Here is a 27,728-nt window from a genome sequence, read left to right as displayed (position 1 = left end):
GTTTTAAATTTGTTCCCCTTTAACCCTTTTTTAAATATATTTAGTAACTTTGTACTATTAGATGGTTTAGGGAAATTTTAAATATAAACCTTTATCTAGGTTTAAACAAATAAAATACCTGAGTATTTAAATTCGATTCTGGATCATTATTGTCTGGCAACTCTGAATCATTATTGTCTGGAAACTCTGGATCATTATTGTCTGGCAACTCTGGATCATTATTGTCTTACAACTCTAGATCATTATTGTCTGGCAACTCTGGATCATTATTGTCTGGCAACTCTGGATCATTATTGTCTGGCAACTCTAGATCACTATTGTTTGGCAACTCTGAATCATTATTGTCTGGCAACTCTGGATCATTATTGTCTTACAACTCTAGATCATTATTGTCTGGCAACTCTAGATCACTATTGTTTGGCAACTCTGAATCATTATTGTCTGGCAACTCTGGATCATTATTGTCTGGCAACTCTAGATCACTATTGTTTGGCAACTCTGGGTTATTATTGTCTGGCAACTCTGGATCATTATTGTCTGGCAACTCTGGATCATTATTGTCTGGCAACTCTGGATCATTATTGTCTGGCAACTCTAGATCACTATTGTTTGGCAACTCTGAATCATTATTGTCTGGCAACTCTGAATCATTATTGTCTGGCAACTCTGGATCATTATTGTCTGGCAACTCTGGATCATTATTGTCTTACAACTCTAGATCATTATTGTCTGACAACTCTAGATCACTATTGTTTGGCAACTCTGAATCATTATTGTCTGGCAACTCTGGATCATTATTGTCTGGCAACTCTAGATCACTATTGTTTGGCAACTCTGGGTTATTATTGGCTGGCAACTCTGGATCATTATTGTTTGGCAACACTGGATCATCTGATTCAGTTTCCTCCATAATAAAAACTTCGAACAACTTTGAAGGTTAGAAAGCACAAAAATTCATTCAATAACAAGATAGTGTTTAGAAATCTTTTAAGCAGATTATCTTAAAAATAAAACACAAAATTTATGTTTTGGTTAACTAATTTAAAATTTTTCACTAATTAGTGCAAATAGAACAAAACTAAAATACAAAAATAAATGATTACAAAATTATTTTTTGTATTTATTTTTTACAAAGTGTTACAAATACATTTAATGCTTTTAACTCACATAGTTCCAGCAAAATTTAAATATTTTAGTAGTTGCAATTTTATATTCGGGTTTTGAAAATTGTTAATATATAATGCCTTAATAATAGTCTTTTAATATAATGCTTTAGTAATAATCTTCTATTGCACAAAATAAGAATTTGGTTTTGTCTATTTCTAAAGTTACAAGTTTTTGTTTAATTTAAAGTTGGGGTCTAATCTTCCTCTAAAAAATAAATTGCTATGGACAAAAAAAAATATTTTCCATTTTTTTTAACGCTACTGTTTTACTAAAACAAAGACAAAACCATTAACAACAATAAAAAATACTAACCTTGTGTTGTCTATGCTGCGATTTAGATGATGTGGCTGTTTTCTAAAGTCACGTAGTCACAGAAAATATTTGTTAACACAGAAAAGTGATTGGTGCTGAAACCTAAATAAAAATAAAATATCAAAATACGTTAATCTCACAAATACCTGCACTCTTTTTACTAGCACAAAAATGAAAAAAAAATTTTGTAACAAAAAAAACTATTAATTATTGCCAGCAAACTAATTTCTGTTTTTTTTTAAAAGACAAACACAATCCTTAGCATTTATAAACCTTTAACAATTAAGTTAATATTACAAATAGATACCAGCCACCAAGCTCACTACTTGATTATTGAATGTACCAATAAACATATTTTAAAGTTAATTACTTTTTGGTTAATGGGCCTACAAGTAACAACAAATTTAAAAATTTCTTTATATAACTAATAATTTCAGATTGCCAATTTAAATTTAAGCATAAAAAAATAAAAAAACAATTTATTTTACTGTGTTAGAGTTTTAAGTAGACAACATAAATTGTTATATTTTTTAATATTTACACTTGATTTTTTTTATAAAATTTAACTAAAATGCTACAAAGCGTGTATGTATAATTAAAGTTATATAAACAGGTCCACATAACTTTGTTTCAACAGCTTAAGTTAATGATAGGCAAAGACTAATCCATATTTTTACAATAAGAAAATCTATAACCACTTTTTACTATTTATTGCATTATCTAGTTCAACGCTATAAACTGTATGAACTTCTGCTGAGCCAGCACTTAATCTGTTAATCACCAGCATAATTATCGGGCAATTATAAATCTATATTATTCCAAACTGCCACAGGCAAGTTGAGGTTAGATCGAGTTAACAAATGGTCATGCATTTGACCTTCCCACATCGAGGATAAAGATATGTACAAAAAAAGAAATATCGCCACTATATACCCAAAACAAGGATGTTATTTTATACAACAAAAACTTTTATTCAAAGCCACTGCTCTTATACAAGATGGCATACAGAAAATAATATTAAAATCAAAAAATAACAACCTTGTGTTTTCTATGCTGCAATTAGTTGGTATAGCTGTTTTTTTAAAGTCAAACAGTAACGTAGGCAAAACATAAGTGATATTAAAAGGCCAGTTCGAAATACGAATAAAACTTATATGTGAATTTAAAAAAAAACGTAAATAATAACAAAAATATAAATTACTTCAAATAAAACTCTCTTAAACTTTGTATTTACTGCTGGCTTAAGTAAATAAGTCAGGCATGAAGAGTAAATGACTACAATATTATAAAAACTACCCAAACTTGAAGCTTGTAGTATAATTTTAGCCATTCCAACCCTCTTGTTAAAATTACTTTTGGTGCCAGATTAAAACTTGGTTTATACTGCCGGCTTTAGTAAATAAGCCAAACTTGAAGAATAAATTACTACAATTTTAACACAACTACACAAAGCATGTCTGCACTATTCAAGCCATTTGTGTAGAAATATTTAAGCTATTTTTATAAACCTTTTGTATAGATATTTTTTTCCCTAGATTAGGGGTGGTTTATACTAAGCCAGACATGAGAGAAATTTTTTAGCAATATTTTAAAAACACATTTAGCTATGCCAACTAAAATGACTTTATATTAAGCCTTTTACAAGCTTCAACAAACTTTTGTAATTTAAACATGAAATAAATAACCAACAAAACTTAGACGAACTTACAATCTGATCATTTAAAAATCATTTTATAATTTACAAAAAAACAGTTAAATTTATATTGTAATTGAAATCATATTGTGTTATTAGCTTTATGTCATTAAATTGTTTAAAAAAGTTTTACTGTTAAGTTACAGCATTAAGTTTAAAACAAAACCATGTTAAATTTAAGTTACGCTTTTTCTTAAATATATTCTTTTATAGCAAGGAACTATTTTTTCCCATAAGCAGAAATATAGTTAGATAGTTATGTCACTTCTCCTTAGTAAAGTAACAAAATACAGACGTTACCCTTATTATAAATTATAAAGGCCAACCACTATGCTTGCTCTAGTTACAAAGACTTTAAAAGAATAAATCAACTAATAAACATTGCTATAACATCAAAGCTACCACTTATACTTTATGTACAGTGCGACGCCGACAACAGTAACTTAAAAAACAACTGATAAAAATTTATCAGAAACGCAATTTTTGTTGTATATAAATTTTTTTCTCCATTACTACAAATGTTTAAAAGCTGTGTTTTTAAATATATTAAGTTTTGCATACATCTAATATCTATTTGTTTAAAGAGAAATATATACACATAGTCGTGGGCGTCAATCCAAAAAAATATCAATCAATTTAGGGGTGCCAAAAAATAGTAAAATCTTCGCTAAAAAAATCCGTTTTAAAGTGCTCATTAAACTTAACTCTTAACAGTCTTAAATTTAATATTCGCAAAGATAGCAGACAACATTGGTCTTTAACCAACTGAAGTACAATTATTACGTAAAATAAGGCACTGGACAATCGGTATTTGTTTTGCAATAATGCCAGTTTTAGACAATCTACAACGTGGCAAGCAGAATATGCCACTTTTTGGCAACATATCAAAAAAAATCGCTTATATAACTATCAATTATACGCAAAAAATGAAACATTTGCAAATAACCTAGTGGTGACACATATATTCAACAGTCAACACTTATTAAAATTATAAATGGGGGTGCATGGACCTCCTGCACCCCCAGGATCGACGTCAGTGCACATAGTAGCTAGCGACCACCAGTAGTCACAATTTATGTAAAAGCTCCGAGTACGAATTACCTATTAATATAGCGGTCTACAAGATTGTCTACAAGGCAAAAATTCCTGTAGTTTTAAGTATGGATCAACATAAACTTAAGTAAAGATTAACCCATAATCTTTAACAAAATACTTTTAAATAATTTATGTAATTTTGAAATTTTAACATACAAATATTTCCAACAGCATTTTACCAAAAAAAATGCAACAAAAATATTAAAAACTCTCCAATCTTGGCCACTTACAAGCAAATGAGTGTAAATAAAATTGTTGGTAACCAGACATTTTGATCAGCCCGAAAATTTTTTTTAAAAAGCGGGGCGTTTGCAGTTTAATTACCGAAATATTTTGTTCTCGCGTATTCATGAACAGTTGTCTATTGTATTTGAAATAAAATAAGCATGAAATCAATAAATTTTTAAATGAATAATGTGCAAAAATATGTTGTCTTTCATTTATTGTGTCATTTTTTATTTACACAAACTAAATCCTATAAAAAAATGAGGTTAAAAGCAAGTGGTTTTTGGCAACAAAAAATGCGTTAAAATATCACGTATTTTGTGAAACAAAGCCGTTTTTCTGAACAATATTGAAAGGAAATAAAACATTAATTCATACTTTATATACTTAATAATGTGTATAAATATGTTATTAGTTATTTGCCCGTGTCAAGTTATATCAAAGTATAAACTAAAACAAGAAAATGTCAAACGCTTTCAAGCGATAAAAAAAAGAGAAACAGCGGGTCTCGTATTTCGTGTTTTAAGACCAATATTTAAAGAAATTAAATCATCATATAACTATTTATTGCTACAAAATTAGCAAAAAATTATTGTTATTTATTTCCTATGTGAACTTTTTTAATTAATAACACAAAATTATTAAAAAAAAACGATTTAAAGTAGCGCACTTTAAAGTTACAAAAGCAATGCAAGTTTTGATCATTTTTTAAATGTTGTTATTTAAAACAATATTTAATTAAAATCAATTATATTATAAAAATGTTTTCACTAAATAATTTGCAAATATAAATTGTTTTTTTTTGCATGTTTACTATTTAAATATATCCCTTAAAACTTGTAAAAATATTATTTAAATTGGCGGGTTTTTGTTAACTATCCTGAATCAGTGAGATTAAGTCAGGATGTACTAAACGACCTTTTGACTTAATTTAAAGAATTTCGCGTTATAACACCTGCTCATAGCAACGTTTTCGGCAAAAATGCTTTGATGTTGCCCGAAAGTGCGAGAAATTGCGAGTGTCGCTTAAAAGCGCCTAAAATTTTAAATTTAACACCGAAATTGGACGACAACTCAAGTTTCGCATTGTTGCCTAACTCTATACATTTTATTAAAAGCTTTTGAGTGTAAATTAACACGGTAACTAAATAACAACATATTTTTAAACAAATTTTGTTTAAGGAAATTGTTTTTTTGCATCTTTTAGTTAAAAAAAATCGTCTACAATATCGTCTGTTACTACGCGAAAAATATTTTTTTTGACGGGCTTCTGCTCCGCTGCTTTAGACTAAAATTTACGGTTCGAGCTGTCTGGGCCGAAGTGTCTTGCATTACAATTTTTTGAGGTTTGCGAAATACTTTTTTTAAATTTAATAATTAGCAACATATTTTTATAAATGTTTATTTTATTTCACTTGAAATATACCATCAAGAAGCAATAAAAATTCGAATGTTTAAAAACTCCACACAAATAATATTCTTCCAACTGTAGGAAAGCGCTTAGCATCTCCATCAATTCCAATGCCAAGGCTTTCCTAGCCTCAAACCAGACTTGATGCTGGTTCGCGACGAACGACAAGAAAACCTGTTTGGCTTTGGACAATCACACACATGTTGGCCACTGGGGTACCCAAAACAAAAAGTTTCCAACTAAAATCAGCTGATTTCGATGAGGTAAACAAAAGAAATACGTAAGAAACCCCTTCTCGCAGGTACAATAATAACTTTCGTTCGGCGAACCGAAACAGTGCAAACTCGCTACCATCCCGTGCGGTTTAAACACCGTACAAAAGACTTATTGATATGAAAAAACTCATAGAGACTGTATTTATGTATATTTAAATATATACAGGTTATAAAGGGGACAAACAAATTAACCCCTTTATTCAAGGACAAGTCTAACGCCCATAAGGCAGTTAGACGCTCTAAATTTATTCGTTATTATATTGAACATGGTCCAATTGTATATTTTTCGCGTGCCCCTGTAAAACATTGTCGCTATTTGTTATGTAGAGCCAGTGGAAGCTGTGCCTAATTTCCTGTTCAGTCGTACTGTATTATTCTATAGATTTCATAGAATAAGGGTTAATAGTGTAACCCTTTTGATGTAAAAATGTGGATTAACAGTTCTCCGTTTTTGTTTTTTTTCTGCGCGATTTTATTTCCTAACGGTAGTATATTTTTTTGGTTCCTAAAACACACACCTATTTTTACTTTGCCAAGTTTTAATTTAGAATTAGTTAACAGTTAAATACCATTATAAAGGATGTAGTCGATATACGAAAGACGTTTTTTTTGTGTGTAATGTACTCGTAATTATGTTTATCGCTATGTATGTAACCTAGAAACCAGATTTTTGTAGTGTGTACGTGTAATACCGTTTTGTATATGTGTAATGTAACTTTCGGGATAATTATATGATGAACGTGCTTGATTAATAAATAGATGTTGTCTGTAGATTCGGTTTGCTATTTTTGACCATTTCTAACGGGTCTTAAACCCTATTTTAGACATTAGAGACTTATACTTTATACGTTATTGCCATATTATTTGGATAAGAGCACCCTTAGGAGTCGATACTTTTTATGATTAGATTTTTCTTGACCTCAGTCCCTACACAGCTGACCCACAATTCAAGTTTGGAAAACTGAATCCAAAAATTACTCACATTAGATTTGCACATAAAATACCGTACACTTTTCACTTTATGCTAAAACATAAAAATTAAATAAAATACAACAAATTTAACCATTTATTAAAAAAATGAGTTAAACGAATATTAATTTTTAAAAAATGCCAAAATTTTCTAAATCAATAAATCTTTAGTAAAGTTAGCAATTCTGTGTTTTCTAATCTGCTATTAAAGATGGCTGCTTTAAATTTCACTAAAGTAAAGTTACTAGCCACGAACTTACACAAGTACACAAGAACAAGCCGGCAGCGTGGTGTAGCGGTAAGAACACTTGCTACACCACACATGAGGTCGTGGGTTCAATCCCCACTGATCTCATGCTGTAGCGCCCTTGAGTAAGGCGCTATAAACGGTATAAACTCTTGCTGAGCCAGCACTTAATCAGCAGCATAATTACCGGGCAATTATAGTCTCTATAATATCCCAAACTGCCACAGGCAACTCGAGACTGGGTCGGAGTAACTTATGTTACTCTATGTTTAAGTCGCGCATTCGACTTTCCCACATCGAGGATAAAGATATATACAAAAAAAAAAAAAAAAAAAAACAACCTTCGAAACAAAACCTCCAACTTTAAATAACGCGGCACGTGCGTCAGCTGTTTATATACAGAGAGTGGATGACGTATTTACGACCGACGTCATAACTGGCAAAACATATTTTATAATTTATCCTCGACTAAAAAAGTTTATTGCACGTTGTCTTTATTTTATTTCACAACAAAAATTCTAATACAAACATACCAACAAAATTGAATCACATATATATAAATTAATCTATTTTTTTCAAGTTATTATTTTCTACTTCATTTACAATCTTGTTCACATATTCCTTCATTATATTCAACGATTCAGGCCAACTAAATTTTGGTTTGTAGCCAAAATGTTCCACAAACTTCTGATTGGAGACGGTGAATCTTGTGCAGGACGACTTGGCCATGTTTGGGGTAATATTGGGCTAAAAACCATAAAATAGTTGTCATTAAAAGTATTATACATGAAATAAACGTTTAACACTTGCAATAATTTAACATACTGACCCTCGTTACCAAAGTATTATTCAAATAGGTATGGGGTTTATTTCAAAGAGATAAGTTTTAGACCACGAAATTTAACCAAAATTTATGTCGATGTTTTTCAGTAAAACCTTTATGACAGTAACCCAGCTAAAATCTACTCAATAAACTAAATAATTACATCTTTTTTGATCCCAAACCAACCCAGCACCTGACAACACCATACAACCAACGTTGAATTGAGGATAAACAACCAAAACGGTAACACTGGCTCCCTCTTGTGGATGTTGAAACCCAAATGCTCGTAGAATTTCAAGTTCAATCTCAGGTAAGATAATTCAGAGGTGTCGTCACACAGAAAGTAGGTGTTTCCCCCAAACAAAGAAGGGGACTCCTGTACAATATAAGTTATAGTCAGAGTACAAGTTTATTTCTTTAAAATTAATAAACATAACCAAAATATAAACCAATATTTTTCACTAAACTTAAAACCTAATCTTTCAGTAAGATCATGCTGAGACATATTAGTTACAACCGGAGCTATATACGGCTGTGGTGGTGCTCGAACCAGAAACCTTTTGCACACCAACCCAATATTAAAGCAGTGAACAACTAAGTTTTGTTTACCTGCATTTTTGTGGCCGCGATCATGTGACACCAAGTCACGTTTCCAACGTACATTCGAGTTTGTAGCGCCTCTGGTGGAATAAGAGACTTGATTACTTTAGTTGCAAGATGGCGCAAAAGAATCGATTTGGTAAAGTTGTCATCTTCGCCATAAATATGAGAACCTCTAAGTGCACATGTGACCAGTTTCTACAAAATATTATGCTGTCAATAATAAAAAGAACAAAAGCAGACAATTATATGCCGAGTAGACCGACAGCGTGGTGTAGTAGAACACTTGGTACACCACCATAAGGTCGTGGATTCAATCCCCCTTACTCTCATGCTGTAGCGCCCTTGAGTAAGGTGTTATAAACAATATAAATTTCTGTTGAGCCAGCACTTAATCAGCAGCATAATTATCGGACAATTATTATTTATAATATCTCAAACTACCACAGGCAACTTGAGACTAGGTTGAACTAACTATTGTTAATCTATGTTTGGAACACTTGTTCGACTTTCCCGCATCGAGGATAAAGACATAAAAAAAAAATAAAAATAATGTGACTTTACCTAAAATGTTTCCATTTTTCATCTTTTTTTTCGTTCCACTCCAGCACAAGCTCCTTCGCGGTTTCTTTGTACTTCTGTATAATGTCACAGAAGAGTAACAGTAAATAGTGTTTTCACTAGCACCCACTAGTGGTTCCATGGTTCGATTCGGTCCGAAAGCCTCGATTGAGCTCGTGTAGAGACAATAACCGACATTGTTTGCACAACAAGCCTCCAGCACGTTCATTGTTCCTATATGACGTCATAATATATTAAAGAATAGGCTGTAGTAATCTGCACCATTTAAGTTCTAGAATAAATAAACTATGTTGTCGAATTCTAATATAACAACGACGTAATTTATGACATCACAATACCTACCTCCAACATTTATTTTCCATAATTTTTGGCAAGGAACTAATTCCTTGTAATCGATGACACTGGCCATATGCAAAACCACATAACATCCTTGTACGACTGACATGAGACTACTACAATCTATGACGTCACACTTAATCCATTCAACTTTCATGTTGGCATCTAAAAAAATAAATCAAATAGAAATTGAAAAAAAAATTAAAATTTTATAAAGAAAATATTGAATATAAATACTTGATACCACGCATAAAATTAAATTATTAAAATTTTGTGTTTTAAATAAACTTCATTTTTTTAAACTGACAACAAACCAATAAATTTTAGAATACTCCTACTCGTTAATATTGATATTTTGTTTAGTAATCCTTTGGGGAAACCACCAACCCCGTCCCCTTTCTTGCCCTCCTAAATATTGTCTCTAGAATGTCAATCATTTCTTGTTTATCCTCCAACGGCCAGTTAATCTTGTTGTTGTTTGCCGTCCCAAGATCGATCATTATGTGCTTGTTCCTGAAAACAATTTTATTCAGTTAATAATTTGTAAATATTTTAAACCTAATTTTAATATTTGATTTGTTAAACTTCCATGTATTTATTCGTTCTTGATATGGGAAGATTGACTTCATGACCTAAACTATGAGCAACATCAGTTACCCCGACCCAGTCTTTAGTTGCCTTTGGTAGTTCGGGATATTTTTTTTTTGTATATATCTTTATCCTCGATGTGGGAAAGTCTAAAGCACGACTTAAACATAGAGTAACATCTGTTACTCCGACCCAGTCTCGAGTTGCCTGTGGCAGTTTGAGATATTATAGAATATAATTGCCTGATAATTATGCTGCTGATTAAGTGCTGGCTCAGCAGGAGTTCATATTGTTTATAGCACCTTACCTGAATTTTCGTGGCCGCGATCATGTGACACCAAGCCACGTTTTCAATGTACATTCGAGTTTGTAGTGCCTCTGGTGGAGTGAGAGATTTGATCACTTTAGTCGCAAGATGGCGCAAAAGAATCGATTTGGTGACTTTGTCATTCTTGCCATAAATACCAGAACCTCTAAGTGCGCATGTGACCAGTTTCTACAAAACATTATGACGTCAATAATAAAAAAAAAGTAGTAAGAACACTTGCTACATTACCATGCGGTTGTGGATTCAATCCCTACCGCCCTTGAGTAAGGTGCTATAAATGGTATGAACTCATGCTGTGCCAGCACTTAATCAGCAACCTAAATACTGGACAACTATTATTTATAATATCTCAAACTGCTACAGGCAACTCGAGACTGGGTTGGTAAATTTTGTTACTCTATGTTTGGGTCGCTTATACGACTTTTCCACATCGAGGATAAAAATGTGAAAAAAAAACAAATATAAAAACGTGACTTTACCTAAAATGTTTCCATTTTTCATCTTTTTTTTCGTTCCACTCCAGTACGAGCTCCTCCGTGTCCTTCTTTATCCTCCCGTATGACGTCACAGAAGAGTAACAGTAAATAGTGTCTTCACTAGCACCCACTAGTGGTTCCATGGTTCGGTCCGAAATCCTCGATTGAGCTCGTGTAGAGACAATAACCGAGATTCTTTGCACAATAAGCCTTTAACACATTCATTGTTCCTGACCTATATGACATCATAATATATTTAACAACAAAAATCTGCACCATTTAAGTTCTAAAACAAATGTTGTCAGATTCTGTTATAACAATCCCATCACTTATGACATCACAATGCCTACCTCCAACATTTATTTTCCATAATTTTTGGCAAGGAACTAATTCCTTGTAAGTGACAACACTGGCCTTATGCAAAACCACATAACATCCTTGTACGGCAGAGATGAGACTACTATGATCCATGACACCACACTTAATCCATTCAACTTTCATGTTGGCATCTAAAAAAATAAACAAAATAAGATTTAAAAAATTTTCTAATATTTATACAAAAAAAAAGATAATTACAAATTTTAGTAGAAAATACTGAATATAAATACTTTGCATAAAGTTAAATTATTAAAGTTTATGTGCTTTGATTAAATTTCGTTGGTTCAGCAGAAGTTTATATCATTTATAGCTCCTTACTCAGGGGCGCCACAGCGTGAGAGCAGTATGAATTGAACCTAGGACCTCATGTAGGGAAGCCAAGTGTTTTGACCACTACCCATGTTGTCGGTTCACTGAACCAATGGGAATTGAACCCCAAACCAGAAGTTAGTCATCCTAATACTTAACAATATACCCAATGCTTAACAATATACCCAATACTAAAACAAAACCATCAAAATTAAATTCTGTAAATAACAACCTGTAGAAGAACATAGTTGTGCAAGGGTCGTATAATTCGTACATTTTGTTGAAGTCTGGCACCTCAATAATGTCAACCAAGTAAACAACAGCAAAGTTCTTCACTTTGTCAGCTATACTATACAAGGTCTAAACATTAAAAATTGTTGATTTATTAAAATGTCACATACAGAATTCTAAAGCAAAATATTTGTGTTGTATAAATGTCAAAATTAAATATTTCGTAGAATGATCAAAAAAAACTTAATTTTATCAATAAAAGATTTTCTTTTTTAGTTTTGTTTTAAAATTATGGGACCTTAACACTACACAGCATATTATTCTATAGAAACTTAATTTTCTTTAATAAATTTATATTAATTAAACTTTCTTTAAACGCAGAAAATAAGTCTAGTAAAGAAAATAACACAAATCCACTTTTTCAGCAAAAATATTAAACTTATGCCTAGTTTACCTAAAATTTTGTTTAAAATATCTTTTCTTAATACGTGAAAATATTAAATTTTGACGCCGTAACAAAACTTAAACATTATTGAACTTATTTATATTTAAAATCATTAAATACCTCGTCCATTTTCATGCAGGCCGGGTCCCAATCGTGACCGAACCGAATCACGACAACTTTTTCTTGCTCGTTTAAGATCGATTGATCGACTTGCCAGCCGTTTGTAAGATGGGGAAGCATGTACGACATGGTTACCTTTCAACTACACCAACCACTACCAAATATATCATTTAAATACAACTTTTTAAACTGGTTTTATTATTTCGTGCAATTTCGTAAAATTTTTCGCAAAACTAAAAATCCCAAAATTTTGTACGAGCAAAAGTTTACGCTGTTTTGTGTGTATCCAATTTGTTAAAACATCTGTTGTTGCGTAAACGTTTATCCTCAAAAAATCTTAAGAGATAAATATTATAAAAAATAAGTGTGTAGGTGTAGGCTTGTAAATGTAATTTAAAGGATTGTTAAGAAAACAGTAAATTTTTTGTTTTAAAGATGACCCTATACATTTACTAGGAGACAAGTTGTTTATGGGCAACTTTTCTTAAATTTAATTTATTTGTCCAAGTTTGGGCTTAAGTCTGCTTAGGTCTTTTTGTGGGAAAGAAAGAATTGTTAAGATTGTACATGTTCCAGTAAAGTACTTTAAATAATATTTAACATTGCTGGATATTTAAACATGATCTTATAAGTATTGTTACAAATAAAACACAATATTGCTGAAAAACTAGGAATTTTAATCGCTTCTACAAAGTGTTTGGCAAGCGGTGAAGAATTAATATTTGCATAATATACAAGCACTTTAAACACATCTACAATAACTACATAAAATTTAGGTTAACATACAACAGTGGTGGCAAGTCAAATAATGTCCTGGGTCCAAATAATAGAAAAGATTCCAAATTTCATTAAAATATTATTAGTACTAATTGACATACATCTTTAAAATTTATTTTAACTGGTTAAATATATGACAAGAGAAAATTTAAAACCATGCCCTATATGCCTTTATTGTAGCACATATAAAGCAATAAAGAAGTTAAAATGTTTTTATAGGTTAATAAGATACAAGTAAAATAATGTTTAATATTGTCATTTATGCAAAAGTTTTATATTAAGAGAGGTTCTCTGCCAACATTTAATATATATAGAAAATAACAACATTAAAACCTAAAGATTCTTACTAAAAACTACACAAAACTACATATTAGTAAAGCACATGCACACTTCCTCATTAAAATGCATTTTTTAACAATGGAATTAATCTTAAACTTAAATAAACAAACAGTTTAATAGAAGTAAATTATTCTTAATATTTCCACAAAATCAAATATAGTAAAAATTAGCACTTAAATGAGCACATTGTTTACAACACAAAAATACTAAAGACCAAATATTGAATGAAAATTAATAATTGAAAATAAAACTGTAAAATGAGTTAATAAAAACTGAAATTAGCACTTATACAATAAAGAGCACGTTGTATACAACACAGAAATATTAAAGAACCAAATAATGAATGAAAATAACTTTAAAAATAATTTTTCTAACTTCTCCATTTTCTTACAATTTACTTTTTTGCACAGAATGTTTTTTTTTCAAACAAAATGAACAAAGCTTTCATGATTTCAGGGCCACAACCTAGTTAAATACAAGTGGGTGTAATTTTGATAAAATCTAATTTAATTATTGAGTAAAATTGTCAACATTTTCAAATATATCTTTAACAAATACTTAAAAACCTTATAAAATCACTAATATTTATAGTAAGGTTCAAACTTACATTATTTGTTGCTTCAGTTACTTTATAATTGGAAAGTGGTTGATTATAAATACCTAAATAAAACAATTTGACAGATAAAAGAAAAGTAAAAATTTAACAATAAAATACATTTTTATCGTAGACTGGATTTAATATCATGTTTTAGAGGTTGAAAAAAAAATATAAATAGGTTTAAAATATTGTGTTTTGGGGGTTTAAAATATCGTGTTTTGGGGGTTTAAAATATCGTGTTTTAGAGGTTTGAAAAATATCGTGTTTTGGGGGTTTAAAATATTGTGTTTTAGAGGTTTAAAATATCATGTTTTAGAAGTTTAAAATATCGTGTTTTGGGGGTTTAAAATATTATGTTTTAGGGGTTTAAAATATCGTGTTTTAGAAGTTTAAAATATCGTGTTTTAGGGGTTTAAAATATCGTGTTTTAGAGGTTTAAAATATTGTGTTTTAGGGGTTTAAAATATCGTGTTTTAGGGGTTTAAAATATCGTGTTTTGGGGGTTTAAAATATTGTGTTTTCGGGGTTTAAAATAACAGGTTTTAGAGGTTTAAAATATTGTGTTTTAGGGGTTTAAAATATTGTGTTTTGAAGGTTTGAAATATCGTGTTTTAGGGGTTTAAAATATTGTGTTTTGAAGGTTTGAAATATTGTGTTTTAGAGGTTTAAAATATTGTGTTTTGGGGGTTTAAAATATCGTTTTTTAGAGGTTTAAAATATTGTGTTTTAGAGATTTAAAATATTGTGTTTTGGGGGTTTAAAATATTGTGTTTTGAAGGTTTGAAATATTGTGTTTTAGGGGTTTAAAATATTGTGTTTTGGGGGTTTAAAATATTGTGTTTTAGGGGTTTAAAATATCATGTTTTAGAAGTTTAAAATATCGTGTTTTGGGGGTTTCAAATATTATGTTTTAGGGGTTTAAAATATCGTGTTTTAGAGGTTTAAAATATTGTGTTTTAGAGGTTTAAAATATTATGTTTTAGGGGTTTAAAATATTGCGTTTTAGGGGTTTAAAATATCATGTTTTAGAAGTTTAAAATATCGTGTTTTGGGGGTTTAAAATATCGAGTTTTAGAGGTTTGAAAAATATCGTGTTTTGGGGGTTTAAAATATCGTGTTTTGGAGGTTTGAAAAATATCGTGTTTTGGGGGTTTAAAATATCGTGTTTTGGGGGTTTAAAATATTTTGTTTAAGGGGTTTAAAATATTGTGTTTTAGAGGTTTGAAAAAAATCGTGTTTTGGGGGTTTAAAATATCGTGTTTTGGGGGTTTAAAATATCGTGTTTTAGGGGTTTAAAATATTGTGTTTTATGGTTTAAAATATTGTGTTTTGGAAGTTTAAAATATTGTGTTTAAGGGGTTTAAAATATTGTGTTTTAGAGGTTTGAAAAATATCGTGTTTTAGAGGTTTGAAAAATATCGTGTTTTGAGGGTTTAAAATATCGTGTTTTGGGGGTTTAAAATAACGTTTTTTGGGTATTTAAAATTTGTGTTTTAGAGGTTTAAAATATCGTGTTTTGGGGGTTTAAAATATCGTGTTTTAGGAGTTTAAAATATAGTGTTTTAGGAGTTTAAAATATCGTGTTTTGGGGGTTTAAAATATTGTGTTTTAGAGGTTTAAAATATCGTGTTTTGGGGGTTTAAAATATTGTGTTTTGGGGGTTTAAAATATCGTGTTTTGGGGGTTTAAAATATTGTGTTTTGGGGGTTTAAAATATTGTGTTTTGGGGATTTAAAATATTGTGTTGTAGAGATTTAAAATAACGTTCTTTAGGGTTTTTTTTTGTGTCTAAATTTTAAAGTTATTCTTTTTGCCTAGTAAAATGTAAATGTACGTCTTAAAAATTATTAACAATCTAAAAAAATAAAATTTGAAAAATAGAATGTTACAAAACAAAAAATTTAATAATTAATCTACAAAAATAAAGGTAGTCTTAAAAGTGTCAAAAACCTCTTTTATCAAAAGTTAGCTTTAGTTTATTCTTGTAAGGGATTTAAATATATTAAATATGTTTGTCCTATAGTAAATATGTTTAAATAATGTTGTATATTAAACAAAACTTACAGTTCCATATTTGGAACTTTTTTGCTTGCTTTCCTCAATAGTTTTTTCCCATCCTCAGTAAAATCACAATAACTTGCATCTAAGTATTGAAAGTTGTGGAGGCATGATGAGAAAGGAACAGCACACTCATCTCCAAGATTGTTGTAGCTAATATCCAACCTTTTCATCTAAAACATTTAAACTTTAATTAAATTCTGTTATTTTTTTATTGTTAAATTATAATTTGCTTTTTTAACTTTAAATATGTTATGATTGTTAAATTTAAACATTGTTGTTCTAAAGATTTAAATTGTTCTTGTGGTTAGGTTACATGTTGCATTTATTAATTTTTAAAACTTTTAATTTTCAAATAATTTGATTCTGGAAAAATACTAAAACTTATTTTAGTAAATATTAATACAATGGATTGTAACTTAACAATGGAGCATTGTTAAAGTTAATGTGCATTGTGACTGTTTAACTTTTTTTACAAAATTATAAATTTAATAAAAATTAAAGTTTTGTTTAAACAAATCAATTTTAATATTAAATGTTTAATTTTATCTTAAAAAAAAACTTAATTTAAAAATTATTCTATTTCAAATAATTAATTTAAAACAACTATTAGTCCGATAATTATTGAATTAGTAAATTTTATTCTTGTAGTTATTTTTAGTAAGTGAAGTTAAACTTTAAGTTTAATTAAAATAAATTAAACTACTAATTAACATACATTCAAGATTATATTAATAAAATAAATTCATCAATATTCTTAAATTATACCAGAAATTTAATAATAAAACATTTTATTGATTTTTAATTATTTCAAAATAGGAAAAATACAAAAAATAATTTTATTTAAATATAATACAATAAATTGTAACTTAACAATGACCCATTGTTAAAGTTAATGGGCATTGTGACCTTTTCACTTCTTGTTATAAAATTGAAAATAAGTTTGTGTTTATATTTTTATCAACTAAATAAAAAAGTTTTGTTATTACATAAAGTAATTTTAATAATAAATGTTATTTAAATCTAGTGCTTGTTTAAATAATTAATCTTTAAATACCAAGCAATAAAGTAATATACTCACAGGGGATGTTAGTTTTGAACAACCTCTAGCAATGGCCAATCCACCAACTTCTGTGATGCGACAATTTCTAATATCAAGTCCCTCAAACTTGTCAATAACCTCACCCAGTAATGTTACAGCTTCATCACCAATTTTGTTCCTTGATAATTTCAACTTTATCTAAAACAAAATTTATTTTTACTTTAATTAAAAATTAATTAAATTAAAATAACTGGGATAAAAACTGTTTAACAAAACACTTTATAAAAATAATAATAAATAAAATTTTGAAGTAACACAAAAATGCCCAATATTTAATTTTTAATAACTTATTATTTATCTGAAATATTTAAACTTTAATTAAAATTTACTTATTATCACACTTAGGGTGGAGTGATTAAAGTCAAGTTAAATTGCTAAAAAGTTAACCCGCCAATTGAGGTGGTTTAAACTCGGATAAATTTAAAATTAATTAACTACTTTATCAAAAATAAATTTTTAGTTGTTTCGTGTTTCATTAGTTTTTAGGTTAATTGGTTTAGTAACTTGTTAACACGTGCAATGCATTCTTTGCTGGAACAGCAATGTTTCATTTTGAGTTTGTAGTTTAGAAAATTAAGGCAATAGTCTAATAGTAAAAATAGTTTGGCCTAAAAGTTGTTGTGATCGTTTGGACAGAGCCAATAGGTAATTAATGGGTAGCTTATGGAAAACAATACAACAGCAAAGCAAAGTTGTATAATTAGTAAGTTAGTACTGGTTGTAATGGCTTTAGTCAGTTTGTCAGTCCGTAAATCGTCAGTGATGTACCGGACATATCATTGTAAGGTATTTTACCTATTTTTGTCTCCTGTTAAATGCATATAAAATGTGTATAGTCAATTACAACCTAAGTATTATATGGGCTCTGCCAAATAAATTTGGTTAAAAGATTTATAATTAACTATTTAAGTAGTAATTTATTAAGTTGTCACAGGGGCAATATATTTAACCTTTATTGTAGCTATTGAAATTAGAAATTACAAACATCCTGTCAATCCCTAACAATGGGCAGGTCACAAAGTTTAGAGAATACTTTTATGTCGTTGAAGTTAAAAACCGTCCACCCTGGCTTGGCTAAACAAGGAAATGCACAATGATGGTTTTAAGCATTTTGCTTTGGTAAATACCTATTTTGGACAGGGTATCATATTTTTAATCTAGTAAAGCTTTGGTATTATATTCATGCGAATTGGAAAGTAAACCCTTTTATTTAAATTTTATTGATAACTATTTTTTTGAGTAACAAAATATAAAAACATAAATAATACAATAAATAAATATGCAAACTATTAAATTTCATAAAAGTTGTTTAAACATGCTGCTCTGTAATTTTTTTCATTTTTTGTTTGCTCTATTTTTATTTCAAGTTCTTTCATTTTTAAATCATGTTCTTTTATTTTTATTTCTTGGTTCTTTATTAGTAACTTTTTGGTTTGTATATGAATTTCTTTTTTATTTTCTATTTCCTGCCTAAGTAGTAACATTTTTGCCTCCCTTACCTCACCAGAATCGCTTTTTCTTTTTAAAGACTTCTTTTTCAAAACTAGATCTCTTTATTGGTAATAATATTCACAACATGAAATTTAACCTGGTCATTCTTTACATTCTATAAAAATTTCTCCATGTAAAGAACATTCAGTAACAATTTGATCATGACTGGGGTGCTACCAGTAAGATCAAGAATCAGCAAGGCATCATCATCAAATCTGTTATGCAGAGAATTGATTTTATTGGAAATTAAAGCTATTATTTAGAACAAAGTTTTGCAGGTTTGTAGTAAATTTATCGTTGTGTATTATTTGGTTTATCCTAAAAATATAATTGTTACTCACAAATGACTTTCTGTGTAAAAGGGCTAATGGGATTAGGTGGTAGGCCACCTCATGTTTTTCTTATTTTTTTTTGTTCTGTATTAGCTGATTTGGCTTTCTTTTTAATATTTTTGTATAAATTTTGTAAATTTTCTGGTGTTCTATTGCATCATATATTAATTAAATTAAATTTTTTAGTTAAATCAACCCAAACATTTTTTTTTGCAGTTGTGGTAGAAGAATTTGTTAATTTTGAAGTTATAACTGGATAAGATTTTACCAATTCCAACAGTTCTCCTTCGCTTTGATCGTAGTTAAGAGTTCTAATTTTTTTTATTCATTTTATTCCTAGCTACAAAAAGATTACATAAAACACATAAACAAAAATTTTTATGCAGTTTAACTATATTAACATAAAAATTTCTTCTTAAATTTAAATATTACTGAAAATAGTTATTTGTTATTTGGTCTCGCACAGCTCACCCAGCTAATGAATGACCAGCTTCTCCATTTGTTTCAATTACTGAGATTTCAGCATCGTAAGGTGCCAGTTTCTTCTTGCCTTGTTTTTAGTGCAAAATTATGAAGACACATAATTGCATATATTATAATTATTGAATTGTCCAGACAGGTCCGAAGTGGAATTGTAAAGGCCTAAAACCTTTGTTTTAAAATGCCAAAAGACTGTTCAATTCTTGTTCTTGTTTTTATGTGAGCTTTATTATACTTTTTCGTGGTAATGTTAAGGGATGAAGTAAAGGAGTCATTAAATATTTCTTACAGAGGGTAACCATTGTCACCTAACAACAGACCAGACACAAATCAATCTTCAAAATGGTCACGAATTCTTAAATTTTCAAAAATTTTGGAGTCATAAGTCGATCCTGGCCAACGCATAACAATGTTGGTAAATACTCGGTGAGCATCACAGATGGCCTGAACATTAACTGAAAAAAATCCTTTTCTGTTTCTGAACACCTTAGGAGAATCATCACCAGGTGAAACAGTAAGGATATGTGTGCCATCTATTGCTCCAACTACGTTGGGAAACCCTGAAACTTGCCCAAAATCATCCATGCATGTTTGCAGAGCCAATCCACTAGAAAATGTTACAAATAAGTGTTTGCGCCAAGCTATACACTTAAAAATCCGATGTACAATAAGGCAAACCGTGCATTTATGTACCCCAACTAAGTTTCCATCACTGCGTTGTAAATTTTCTGTTGCATAAAACCTAAGGGTTACCAAAAGCTGCAACAATACTGAAACACTATGGCTTCTAATCTTTAAACCTAAATCTTTTTCAATAATGTTATAAAGCTGTAAAATGCTATTTTTATTATATCTGTAACGCTGGACTATTTCTGTTTCTGTATATTTTTCCAGGGATTTGTGATATCTTTTAATCGTTTTTGGGGAATTTCGTAATTTGTATTTGTTATTTCAATGATTTCCAAAGTATCCATTTTAATAAAAAATTACTTAACAATCGTTTATTCCTATTGACAATATTTAAGAACAAATTGTAAAAAAAGTTTCTATAGCATTCATTTTTTTATGATAGTAATCTTAAGCCTGAATAGGCTGAAGTTCTGTTTTTTGTTTACTAACAGTAACTAATCTTAACTAAGTCTAACTTAATAAAGAAAGTTAAATGTTAAATTATTACTAAAACCCTTCAAATTCACGTTTAGCGTTATTATTTACAAAAACTTAAATCTTGTGCAAAAAAGTGAACAAAGCGTCCTTGGTTACAGCGAAAATCAACAAAAATTGTTGTTTGCTGTTTTGATTCGCTATAGCGATTTCAAACCGGTTTAAACCAGTTTTTAAACAAAAATCGCAAGTAAAACTAGGATAAGTTAATCCCAAGTTTAACTCGTCTTTAATAACAACTAAAAAATAAAAAGTTAACTGAGGATTAAGTTAATTTGACTTTAATAACTCCACACTTATTGTTTTAATAAAATATTACTGTTAATTTATAAATCGTTTTTTTAATATATGAGCCAAAATATTTAAATGTTTAAAACTGAATTTGTTTAATGTCACTAAAAATAATGTATTAATTGTTAAATTTAATTATTTTTGTTTATTTTAAGTTTAAAATTCTCCAAAAGTTAATAAAGCAATTTTTTCCTAAAAAAATACAAAAAATAATTTTATTTAAATATAATACAATAGACTGTAACTTAATAATGACCCATTGTTAAAGTTAATGGGCATTGTCACCGTTTTTACTTCTTATTATAAAATTGAAAAAAAATTTGTGTTTATATTTTTATAAACTAAATAAAAAAGTTTTGTTATTACATAAAGTAATTTTAATAATAAATGTTATTTAAATATTGTGCTTGTTTAAATAATTAATCTTTAAATACCAAGCAATAAAGTAATATACTCACAGTATTCGTTAGTTTTGAACATCCTCTAGCAATGGCCAATCCACCAACTTCTGTGATGTTACACTTCCAAATATTAAGTTCCTCAAACTTGTCAATAACCTCACTCAGTAATGCTGCAGCTTCATCACTAACATAGTTCCTTGATAAGTTCAACTTTATCTAAAACAAAATTTATATTTTACTTAATTTGAAGTTACTTGAATTAAAATATATGAGATAAAAAATAGTTAACAAAACACTTTATAAAAATAATAATAACTAAAATTTTGAAGTAACACAAAAATGAACAATATTTATTTTTTAATAACTTGTTATTTATCTGAAATATTTAAACTTAAAATTTACTTATTATCACACTTAGGGTGGAGTGATTAAAGTCAAGTTAAATCGCTAAAAAGTTAACCCGCCAATTGAGGTGGTTTAAACTCGGATAAACTTAAAATTAATTAACTACTTTATCAAAAATAAATTTTTAGTTGTTTCATGTTTCATTAGTTTTTAGGTTCATTGGTTCAGAAACTTGTTAACACGTGCAATGCATTCTTTGCTAGAACAGCAATGTTTCATTTTGAGTTTGTAGTTTAGAAAATTACGGCAATAGTCCAATAGTAAAACTAGATTGGCCTAAAAGTTGTTGTGATCGTTTGGACAGAGTCAATAGGTAATTCATAGGTAGTTTATGGAAAACAATACAACAGCAAAGCAAAGTTGTATAATTAGTAAGTTAGTACTGGTTGTAATGACTTTAGTCAGTCCGTAAATCATCAGTGATGTACCGGACATATCATTGTAAGGTATTGTACTCATTTTTGTCTCCTGTTAAATGCATATAAAATGTGTATAGTCAGTTACAACCTAAGTATTATATGGGCTCTGCCAAATAAATTTAGTTAAAAGATTTATAATTAACTATTTAAGTAGTATTTTATTAAGTTGTCACAAGGGCAATATATTTAACCTTTATTGTAGTTATTGAAATTAGAAATTACAAACATCCTGTCAATCCCTAACAATGGGCAGGTTACAAAGTTTAGAAAATACTTTTATGTCGTTGAAGTTAAAAACCGTCCACCCTGGTTTGGCTAAACAAGGAAATGCGCGATGATGGTTTTAAGCATTTTGCTTTGGTAAATACCTATTTTGGACAGGGTATCATATTTTCAATCTAGAAAAGCTTTGGTATTATATTCATGCAAAGTAGTAAGTAAACCCCTTTATTTAAATTTTATAAATAACTATTTTTTTGAGTAACAAAATTTAAAAACATAAATATTACAATAAAACACTTCTACTACAACATCTATGAACAGACTGGTATTACTTTTTTACAACATAATTTAAAATTACATATTTGTAACTCCTTTTTTAAACTAAAACTCTTCATTGGTAATAATATTCACAACATAAAATTTAACCTGGTAATTCTTTACATGCTATAAAAATTTCTCTATTTAAAGAACATTCAGTAACAATTTGATCATGACTGGGGTGCTACCAGTAAGATCAAGAATCGGCAAGGCATCATCATCAAAACTGTTATGCAGTGAATTGAATTCATTGGAAATTAGAGCTATATTTAAAACAAAGTTTTGCAGGTTTGTAGTAAATTTATCGTTGTGTGGCGTAAACATTATTGTTATCGAAGCTTGTGTGTTTTAGTGCGCACGCATATCGGTGCGTTTTGCCTTTTTCCTTTTTTATGTAACCTTTTGGTGCACTTCCTTCCATTTTGTTATCATTACTTTAAGTTACAAAATAAAAAGCACGATATTGTAAAATCGTTTAACTTTGATTACTACAGTTGTGTATTATTTGGTTTATCATAAAATATAATTGTTACTCACAAATGACTTTCTGTGTAAAAGAGCTAATGGGATTAGGTGGTGGCCACCTCCTGTTTTTCTAATTTCTCTTTTTTGTTCTGTATTAGCTGATTTGGCTTTTTTTAAATATTTTTGTATAAATTTTGTAAATTTTCTGGTGTTCTATTGCATCATATATTGATTAAATTAAATCTTTTAGTTAAATCAACCCAAGCTTTTTTTTGCAGTTGTGGTAGAAGAATTTGTTAATTTTGAAGTTATAACTGGCTAAGATTTTACCAATTCCAACAGTACTTCTCCTTCGCTTTGATCGTAGTTAAGAGTTCTAATTTTTTTTCCTAGCTACAAAAAGATTACAAAAAACACAAACAAAAATTTTTATGCAGTCTAACTATATTAGCGTAAAACTTTCTTCTTAAATTTAAATGTTACTGAAAATAGTTATTTATTATTTGGTCTCGCACAGCTCACCCAGCCAATGAATGACCAGCTTCTCCATTTGTTTCAATTACTGGAATTTCAGCGTCGTAAGGTGCCAGTTTCTTCTTGCCTTGTTTTTAGTGCAAAATTATGAAGACACATAATTGCAACTATTATAATTATTAAATTGTCCAGATGTGTCCGAAGTGGAATTGTAAAGGCCTGAAAGCTTTGTTTTAAAATGCCAAAAGACTGTTCAATTCTTGATCTTGTTTTTATGTGAGCTTTATTGTACTTTTTTGTGGTAATGTGAAGGAATGAAGTAAAGGAGTCATTAAATATTTTTTACAGGGGTAACCATTGTCACCTAACAACAGACCAGACACAAATCAATCTTCAAAATGGTCACAAATTCTGGAATTTTCAAAAATTCGGGAGTCATAAGTCGATCCTGGCCAACTGCTACTTTTATTAAATCTGTAACGCTGGACTATTTCTCTTTCTGTATATTTTTCCAGGGGATTTGTGATATCTTTTAATCGTTTTTTGGAATTTCGTTACTTGTATTTGTTATTTCAACAATTTCCAAAGTTTCCATTTTAATAAAAAGTCACTTAACAATCGTTTATTCCTATTGACAATATTTAAGAACAAATTGTAAAAAAAGTTTCTATAGCATTCATTTTTTTTATAATAGTAATCTTAAACCTGAATAGGCTAAAGGTCTGTTTTTTGTTTACTAACAGTAACTAATCTTAACTAAGTCTAACTTAATAAAGAAAGTTAAATGTTAAATTATTACTAAAACCCTTCAAAATCACGTTTGGCCTTATTATTTACAAAAACTTAAATCTTGTGCAAAAAAGTGAACAAAGCGTCCTTGGTTACAGCGAAAATCAACAAAAATTGTTGTTCGCTGTTTTGATTCGATATACAACTTCAAACCGGTTTAAACTAGTTTTACGACAAATATCGCAAGTTAAACTAGGATTAGTTAATCCAAGTTTAAGTCGACTTTAATAACACAAAAAAATAAAAAGTTAACCGGAGATTAAGTTAACTCGACTTTAATAACTCCACCCTTATTGTTTTAATAAAATTTTACTGTGAATTTATAAATCGTTTTTTAATAAATGAGCCAAAATATTTAAATGTTTAAAACTAAATTTGTTTAATGTCACTAAAAATAATGTATTAATTGTTAAATTTAATTATTTTTGTTTATTTTAAGTTTAAAATTCTCCAAAAGTTAATAAACAATTTTTTCCTAAAAAAATACAAAAAATATTTTTATTTAAATATAATACAATAGACTGTAACTTAATAATGGACCATTGTTAAAGTTAATGGGCATTGTAACCTTTTTTTCGTCTTATTATAAAATTAAAAATAAATTTGTGTTTATATTTTTATAAACTAAATAAAAAAGTTTTGTTGTTACATAAAGTAATTTTAATATTAAATGTTATTTAAATCTAGTGCTTGTTTAAATAAATAACTTCAAAAATACCAAGCAATAAAGTAATATACTCACAGTATTTGTTAGTTTTGAACAACCTCTAGCAATAGCCAATCCACCAACTTCTGTGATGTTACACCAATTAATATTAAGTTCCTCAAACTTGTCAATAACCTCACCCAGTAATGTTGCAGTTTCATCTCCAATTTCGTTATATGATAAGTTCAACTTTATCTAAAACAAAATTTATATTTTACTTAATTTAAAGATTACTTTAATTTAATTACCTAAGAAAAAGTTTTAAAAAATGTATTCTTTATAAAATATTAATTATGAGCATTTGAATTTAAATAATGATTACCAACATTTTAATTCTTCTTTAAAGCTAGTTTAAATAAATTTAAAATTTAGTTTTGATAACTTTAAGTAATTTAAACTTGATATTTATAAACAATTAAGCTTTGTTTAGATCAATATTTTATGAGAGTTTTTTATGTGAAACAAATTTAAAGTTAACATCGATTTGTTTTTTCTTTGTTATAATTGTGAATAATAAGACTTGTTATGTAAACCTAAAATGCTTATACATAAGAATGTAAATACATTTATTTATTATTAATTTATTTTGTATTCAGGTAAATAATGTTGAGTCTTTTATTTATTGAATAAAGTAATTTGGGGAAAGTACAAAATGGGGAATTGTGTCTCAACAATGGACCATTGTTAAACAATATGAGCATTGTTATAATTTTACTTTTTACAAAATTGCAAATTACTAATTTAAAACAAAAAGTTTTATTATAACTACAGAATTATTAAAATAATATTGAATACAAATCTATAAATTTTGGTGATTTTATCTACTTTAGTAAATAAATTTCCTGTTTAAATTTAACCTGGGCATCATATTCAAAATAACAATAATGTTTTTGCTTACCTTCACTTTTAAACCTTTAAAGATACTAGGCAGTTGAGAGTGGTCATCTACTCCTCGTCTTAACGTCATCTTTAAAGAAAGAGGTTTGGTCAATTGTTCAAACAAGTAGCCAAGATGGATGTAGTCACTCGGCAACAACGTTTCCTCAAACTCAAGTTTCAAATGATCAGGTAGAAGACTTAGAACAGATTGGTTGAGGTCATCATCGTTGGATTCATACAAATAATTGCTGAGTTCAACCAGGGTTGCAGTGGCTTTCATTTCTGGGTTGTTTTTTGGGGTAGAACAGTTGTAGTCAAAACTTATTAAAAAAGTCCTAATCTTTTTACATAAATCTTGAGCATATGTTTTCAGAACAGCTTGTTTCTCATCAAAAGCTGTTGAAGAAACAGATTGAAATTCAGACAAATCCTTGGAACTGTAAAACCCAAACAGAAATTTTGTGACTACTTTCCATTGACTAGAAGAAAACTGTGAAACACATTCTTGAAATTCATCCAGACTTGCCCATAAGAACAGATACATAGCAGCAAACAGTTCTTGCCAGGTGAGATGACTGAAGTTGCTACGTTTGTCTCCTTCTAAAATCTTGACTTTCATGTTTGACGAATCATAAACAAAAGTGTCAAGAAAAGTTTTAAGCATTTCTTTTGTAATTCCAGCCTTTTTAATGTCTTTTTGATCAAAAATAATTTTTTTCTGCTCAAACCCATTCCATGCAAGAAAAGCTAGACCTTTAAATTCATTCTCAAGAATGTCTGTGTTGTAAAGAAAATGATCTGACCTCATATAATGCTTTAAAGAAGTAAGCATAACACTTGTGATAGTTTTTAGATTAACTTCAGAGCCAGACAAAATTGCTTGATTGATGCAGTGCATGGATAGAATGCAGTTGACAGGAACATAATTGTAAGCATTAATATCTGGATGATCATGTAAGAAGGTTAAGACTTTAGGTAAATTTTCCCCACATATTTGCCTGCAAATATTTTCTTGTGCTTCCTTATTGAAACCAAGTAGTTTTAACACTAAGATAGGTCTGCAAGAAGGATCCCACTCATACATTTGCCTTGGTCGAGAAGTGATAAACTTATAAGCATTGGGAAATAACTTTCCATTAAAAATGTTTTTTAGAAAATCTTCAGCAGAGCCATTTGTAGATACCAAGTTTTTGGGTGCTTTCCCTAAGGTAGTACTATCAGCTTCATCGAGTCCATCAAAGATGAGGATAGTGTCAGAACTGTTTTTAATGCAATTAAATAATTCTACATCAGTAGATTTTGGTTGATTCCAATCTATAGATGAATTTGCAACAAGAAACCTAAAAATTGACATTTCTCTACGAAAATCAACTGATCGCAAAATAATGCAGAATATAAATTTTATTTT

General features: G+C 29.0%; 3 protein-coding genes across 3 annotated transcripts; all 3 read right to left on the bottom strand.

Annotated features, from left to right (window-relative positions):
- Positions 1 to 706: 706 nt before the first annotated feature.
- On the bottom strand, positions 707 to 9,607 carry LOC145755899 (3 beta-hydroxysteroid dehydrogenase type 7-like). Its single transcript, XM_082572133.1, has 5 exons — positions 9,509 to 9,607; positions 8,827 to 9,015; positions 8,381 to 8,593; positions 7,998 to 8,141; positions 707 to 928 (listed from the first exon to the last, which is right to left on the bottom strand). Exons 1-5 carry the CDS (start codon positions 9,605 to 9,607, stop codon positions 707 to 709), a joined length of 867 nt encoding a protein of 288 aa, XP_082428259.1.
- Positions 9,608 to 9,830: 223 nt separating this feature from the next.
- LOC145754663 (thioredoxin-like protein 4A) lies at positions 9,831 to 12,739 on the bottom strand. The gene is made up of 3 exons (XM_082570764.1): positions 12,611 to 12,739; positions 12,047 to 12,174; positions 9,831 to 10,248 (listed from the first exon to the last, which is right to left on the bottom strand). The coding sequence occupies exons 1-3, from the start codon at positions 12,737 to 12,739 to the stop codon at positions 10,095 to 10,097; spliced, it is 411 nt and encodes a 136-aa protein (XP_082426890.1). The 3' UTR covers positions 9,831 to 10,094.
- A 1,292-nt stretch (positions 12,740 to 14,031) lies between these two features.
- LOC145755382 (NACHT, LRR and PYD domains-containing protein 3-like) lies at positions 14,032 to 27,102 on the bottom strand. Its single transcript, XM_082571606.1, has 7 exons — positions 26,340 to 27,102; positions 25,478 to 25,636; positions 21,701 to 21,859; positions 17,464 to 17,622; positions 16,389 to 16,555; positions 14,334 to 14,386; positions 14,032 to 14,191 (listed from the first exon to the last, which is right to left on the bottom strand). The coding sequence occupies exons 1-6, from the start codon at positions 26,982 to 26,984 to the stop codon at positions 14,377 to 14,379; spliced, it is 1,299 nt and encodes a 432-aa protein (XP_082427732.1). The 5' UTR covers positions 26,985 to 27,102; the 3' UTR covers positions 14,032 to 14,191; positions 14,334 to 14,376.
- Positions 27,103 to 27,728: the final 626 nt, after the last annotated feature.

Source organism: Corella eumyota, chromosome 6 (assembly GCF_963082875.1).
Source record: "Corella eumyota chromosome 6, kaCorEumy4.1, whole genome shotgun sequence".
Lineage (NCBI taxonomy): Eukaryota > Metazoa > Chordata > Ascidiacea > Phlebobranchia > Corellidae > Corella > Corella eumyota.
This window is presented reverse-complemented; position numbering and strand designations above follow the sequence as displayed.

Bases quoted from the DNA above. Each gene is read 5' to 3' on its own strand.
- LOC145755899 (XM_082572133.1), bottom strand. From the start codon at position 9,607: ATGAACGTGCTGGAGGCTTGTTGTGCAAACAATGTCGGTTATTGTCTC. The intron at 9,016-9,508 runs GTGGGTGCTAGT...AATATTTTGTAG, and splicing joins ATCGAACCATGGAACCACTA to AAACTGGTCACATGTGCACT. The intron at 8,594-8,826 runs GTAAACAAAACT...TATATTGTACAG, and splicing joins TCGCGGCCACAAAAATGCAG to GAGTCCCCTTCTTTGTTTGG.
- LOC145754663 (XM_082570764.1), bottom strand. From the start codon at position 12,739: ATGTCGTACATGCTTCCCCATCTTACAAACGGCTGGCAAGTCGATCAA. The intron at 12,175-12,610 runs GTATTTAATGAT...TTTAATGTTTAG, and splicing joins CCTGCATGAAAATGGACGAG to ACCTTGTATAGTATAGCTGA. The intron at 10,249-12,046 runs GTTGTTATTTAC...AATTGTTTTCAG, and splicing joins ACAACTATGTTCTTCTACAG to GAACAAGCACATAATGATCG.
- LOC145755382 (XM_082571606.1), bottom strand. From the start codon at position 26,984: ATGCTTAAAACTTTTCTTGACACTTTTGTTTATGATTCGTCAAACATG. The intron at 21,860-25,477 runs GTGAGTATATTA...ATTTTGTTTTAG, and splicing joins GTTCAAAACTAACAAATACT to ATAAAGTTGAACTTATCAAG. The intron at 17,623-21,700 runs GTGAGTATATTA...ATTTTGTTTTAG, and splicing joins GTTCAAAACTAACGAATACT to ATAAAGTTGAAATTATCAAG.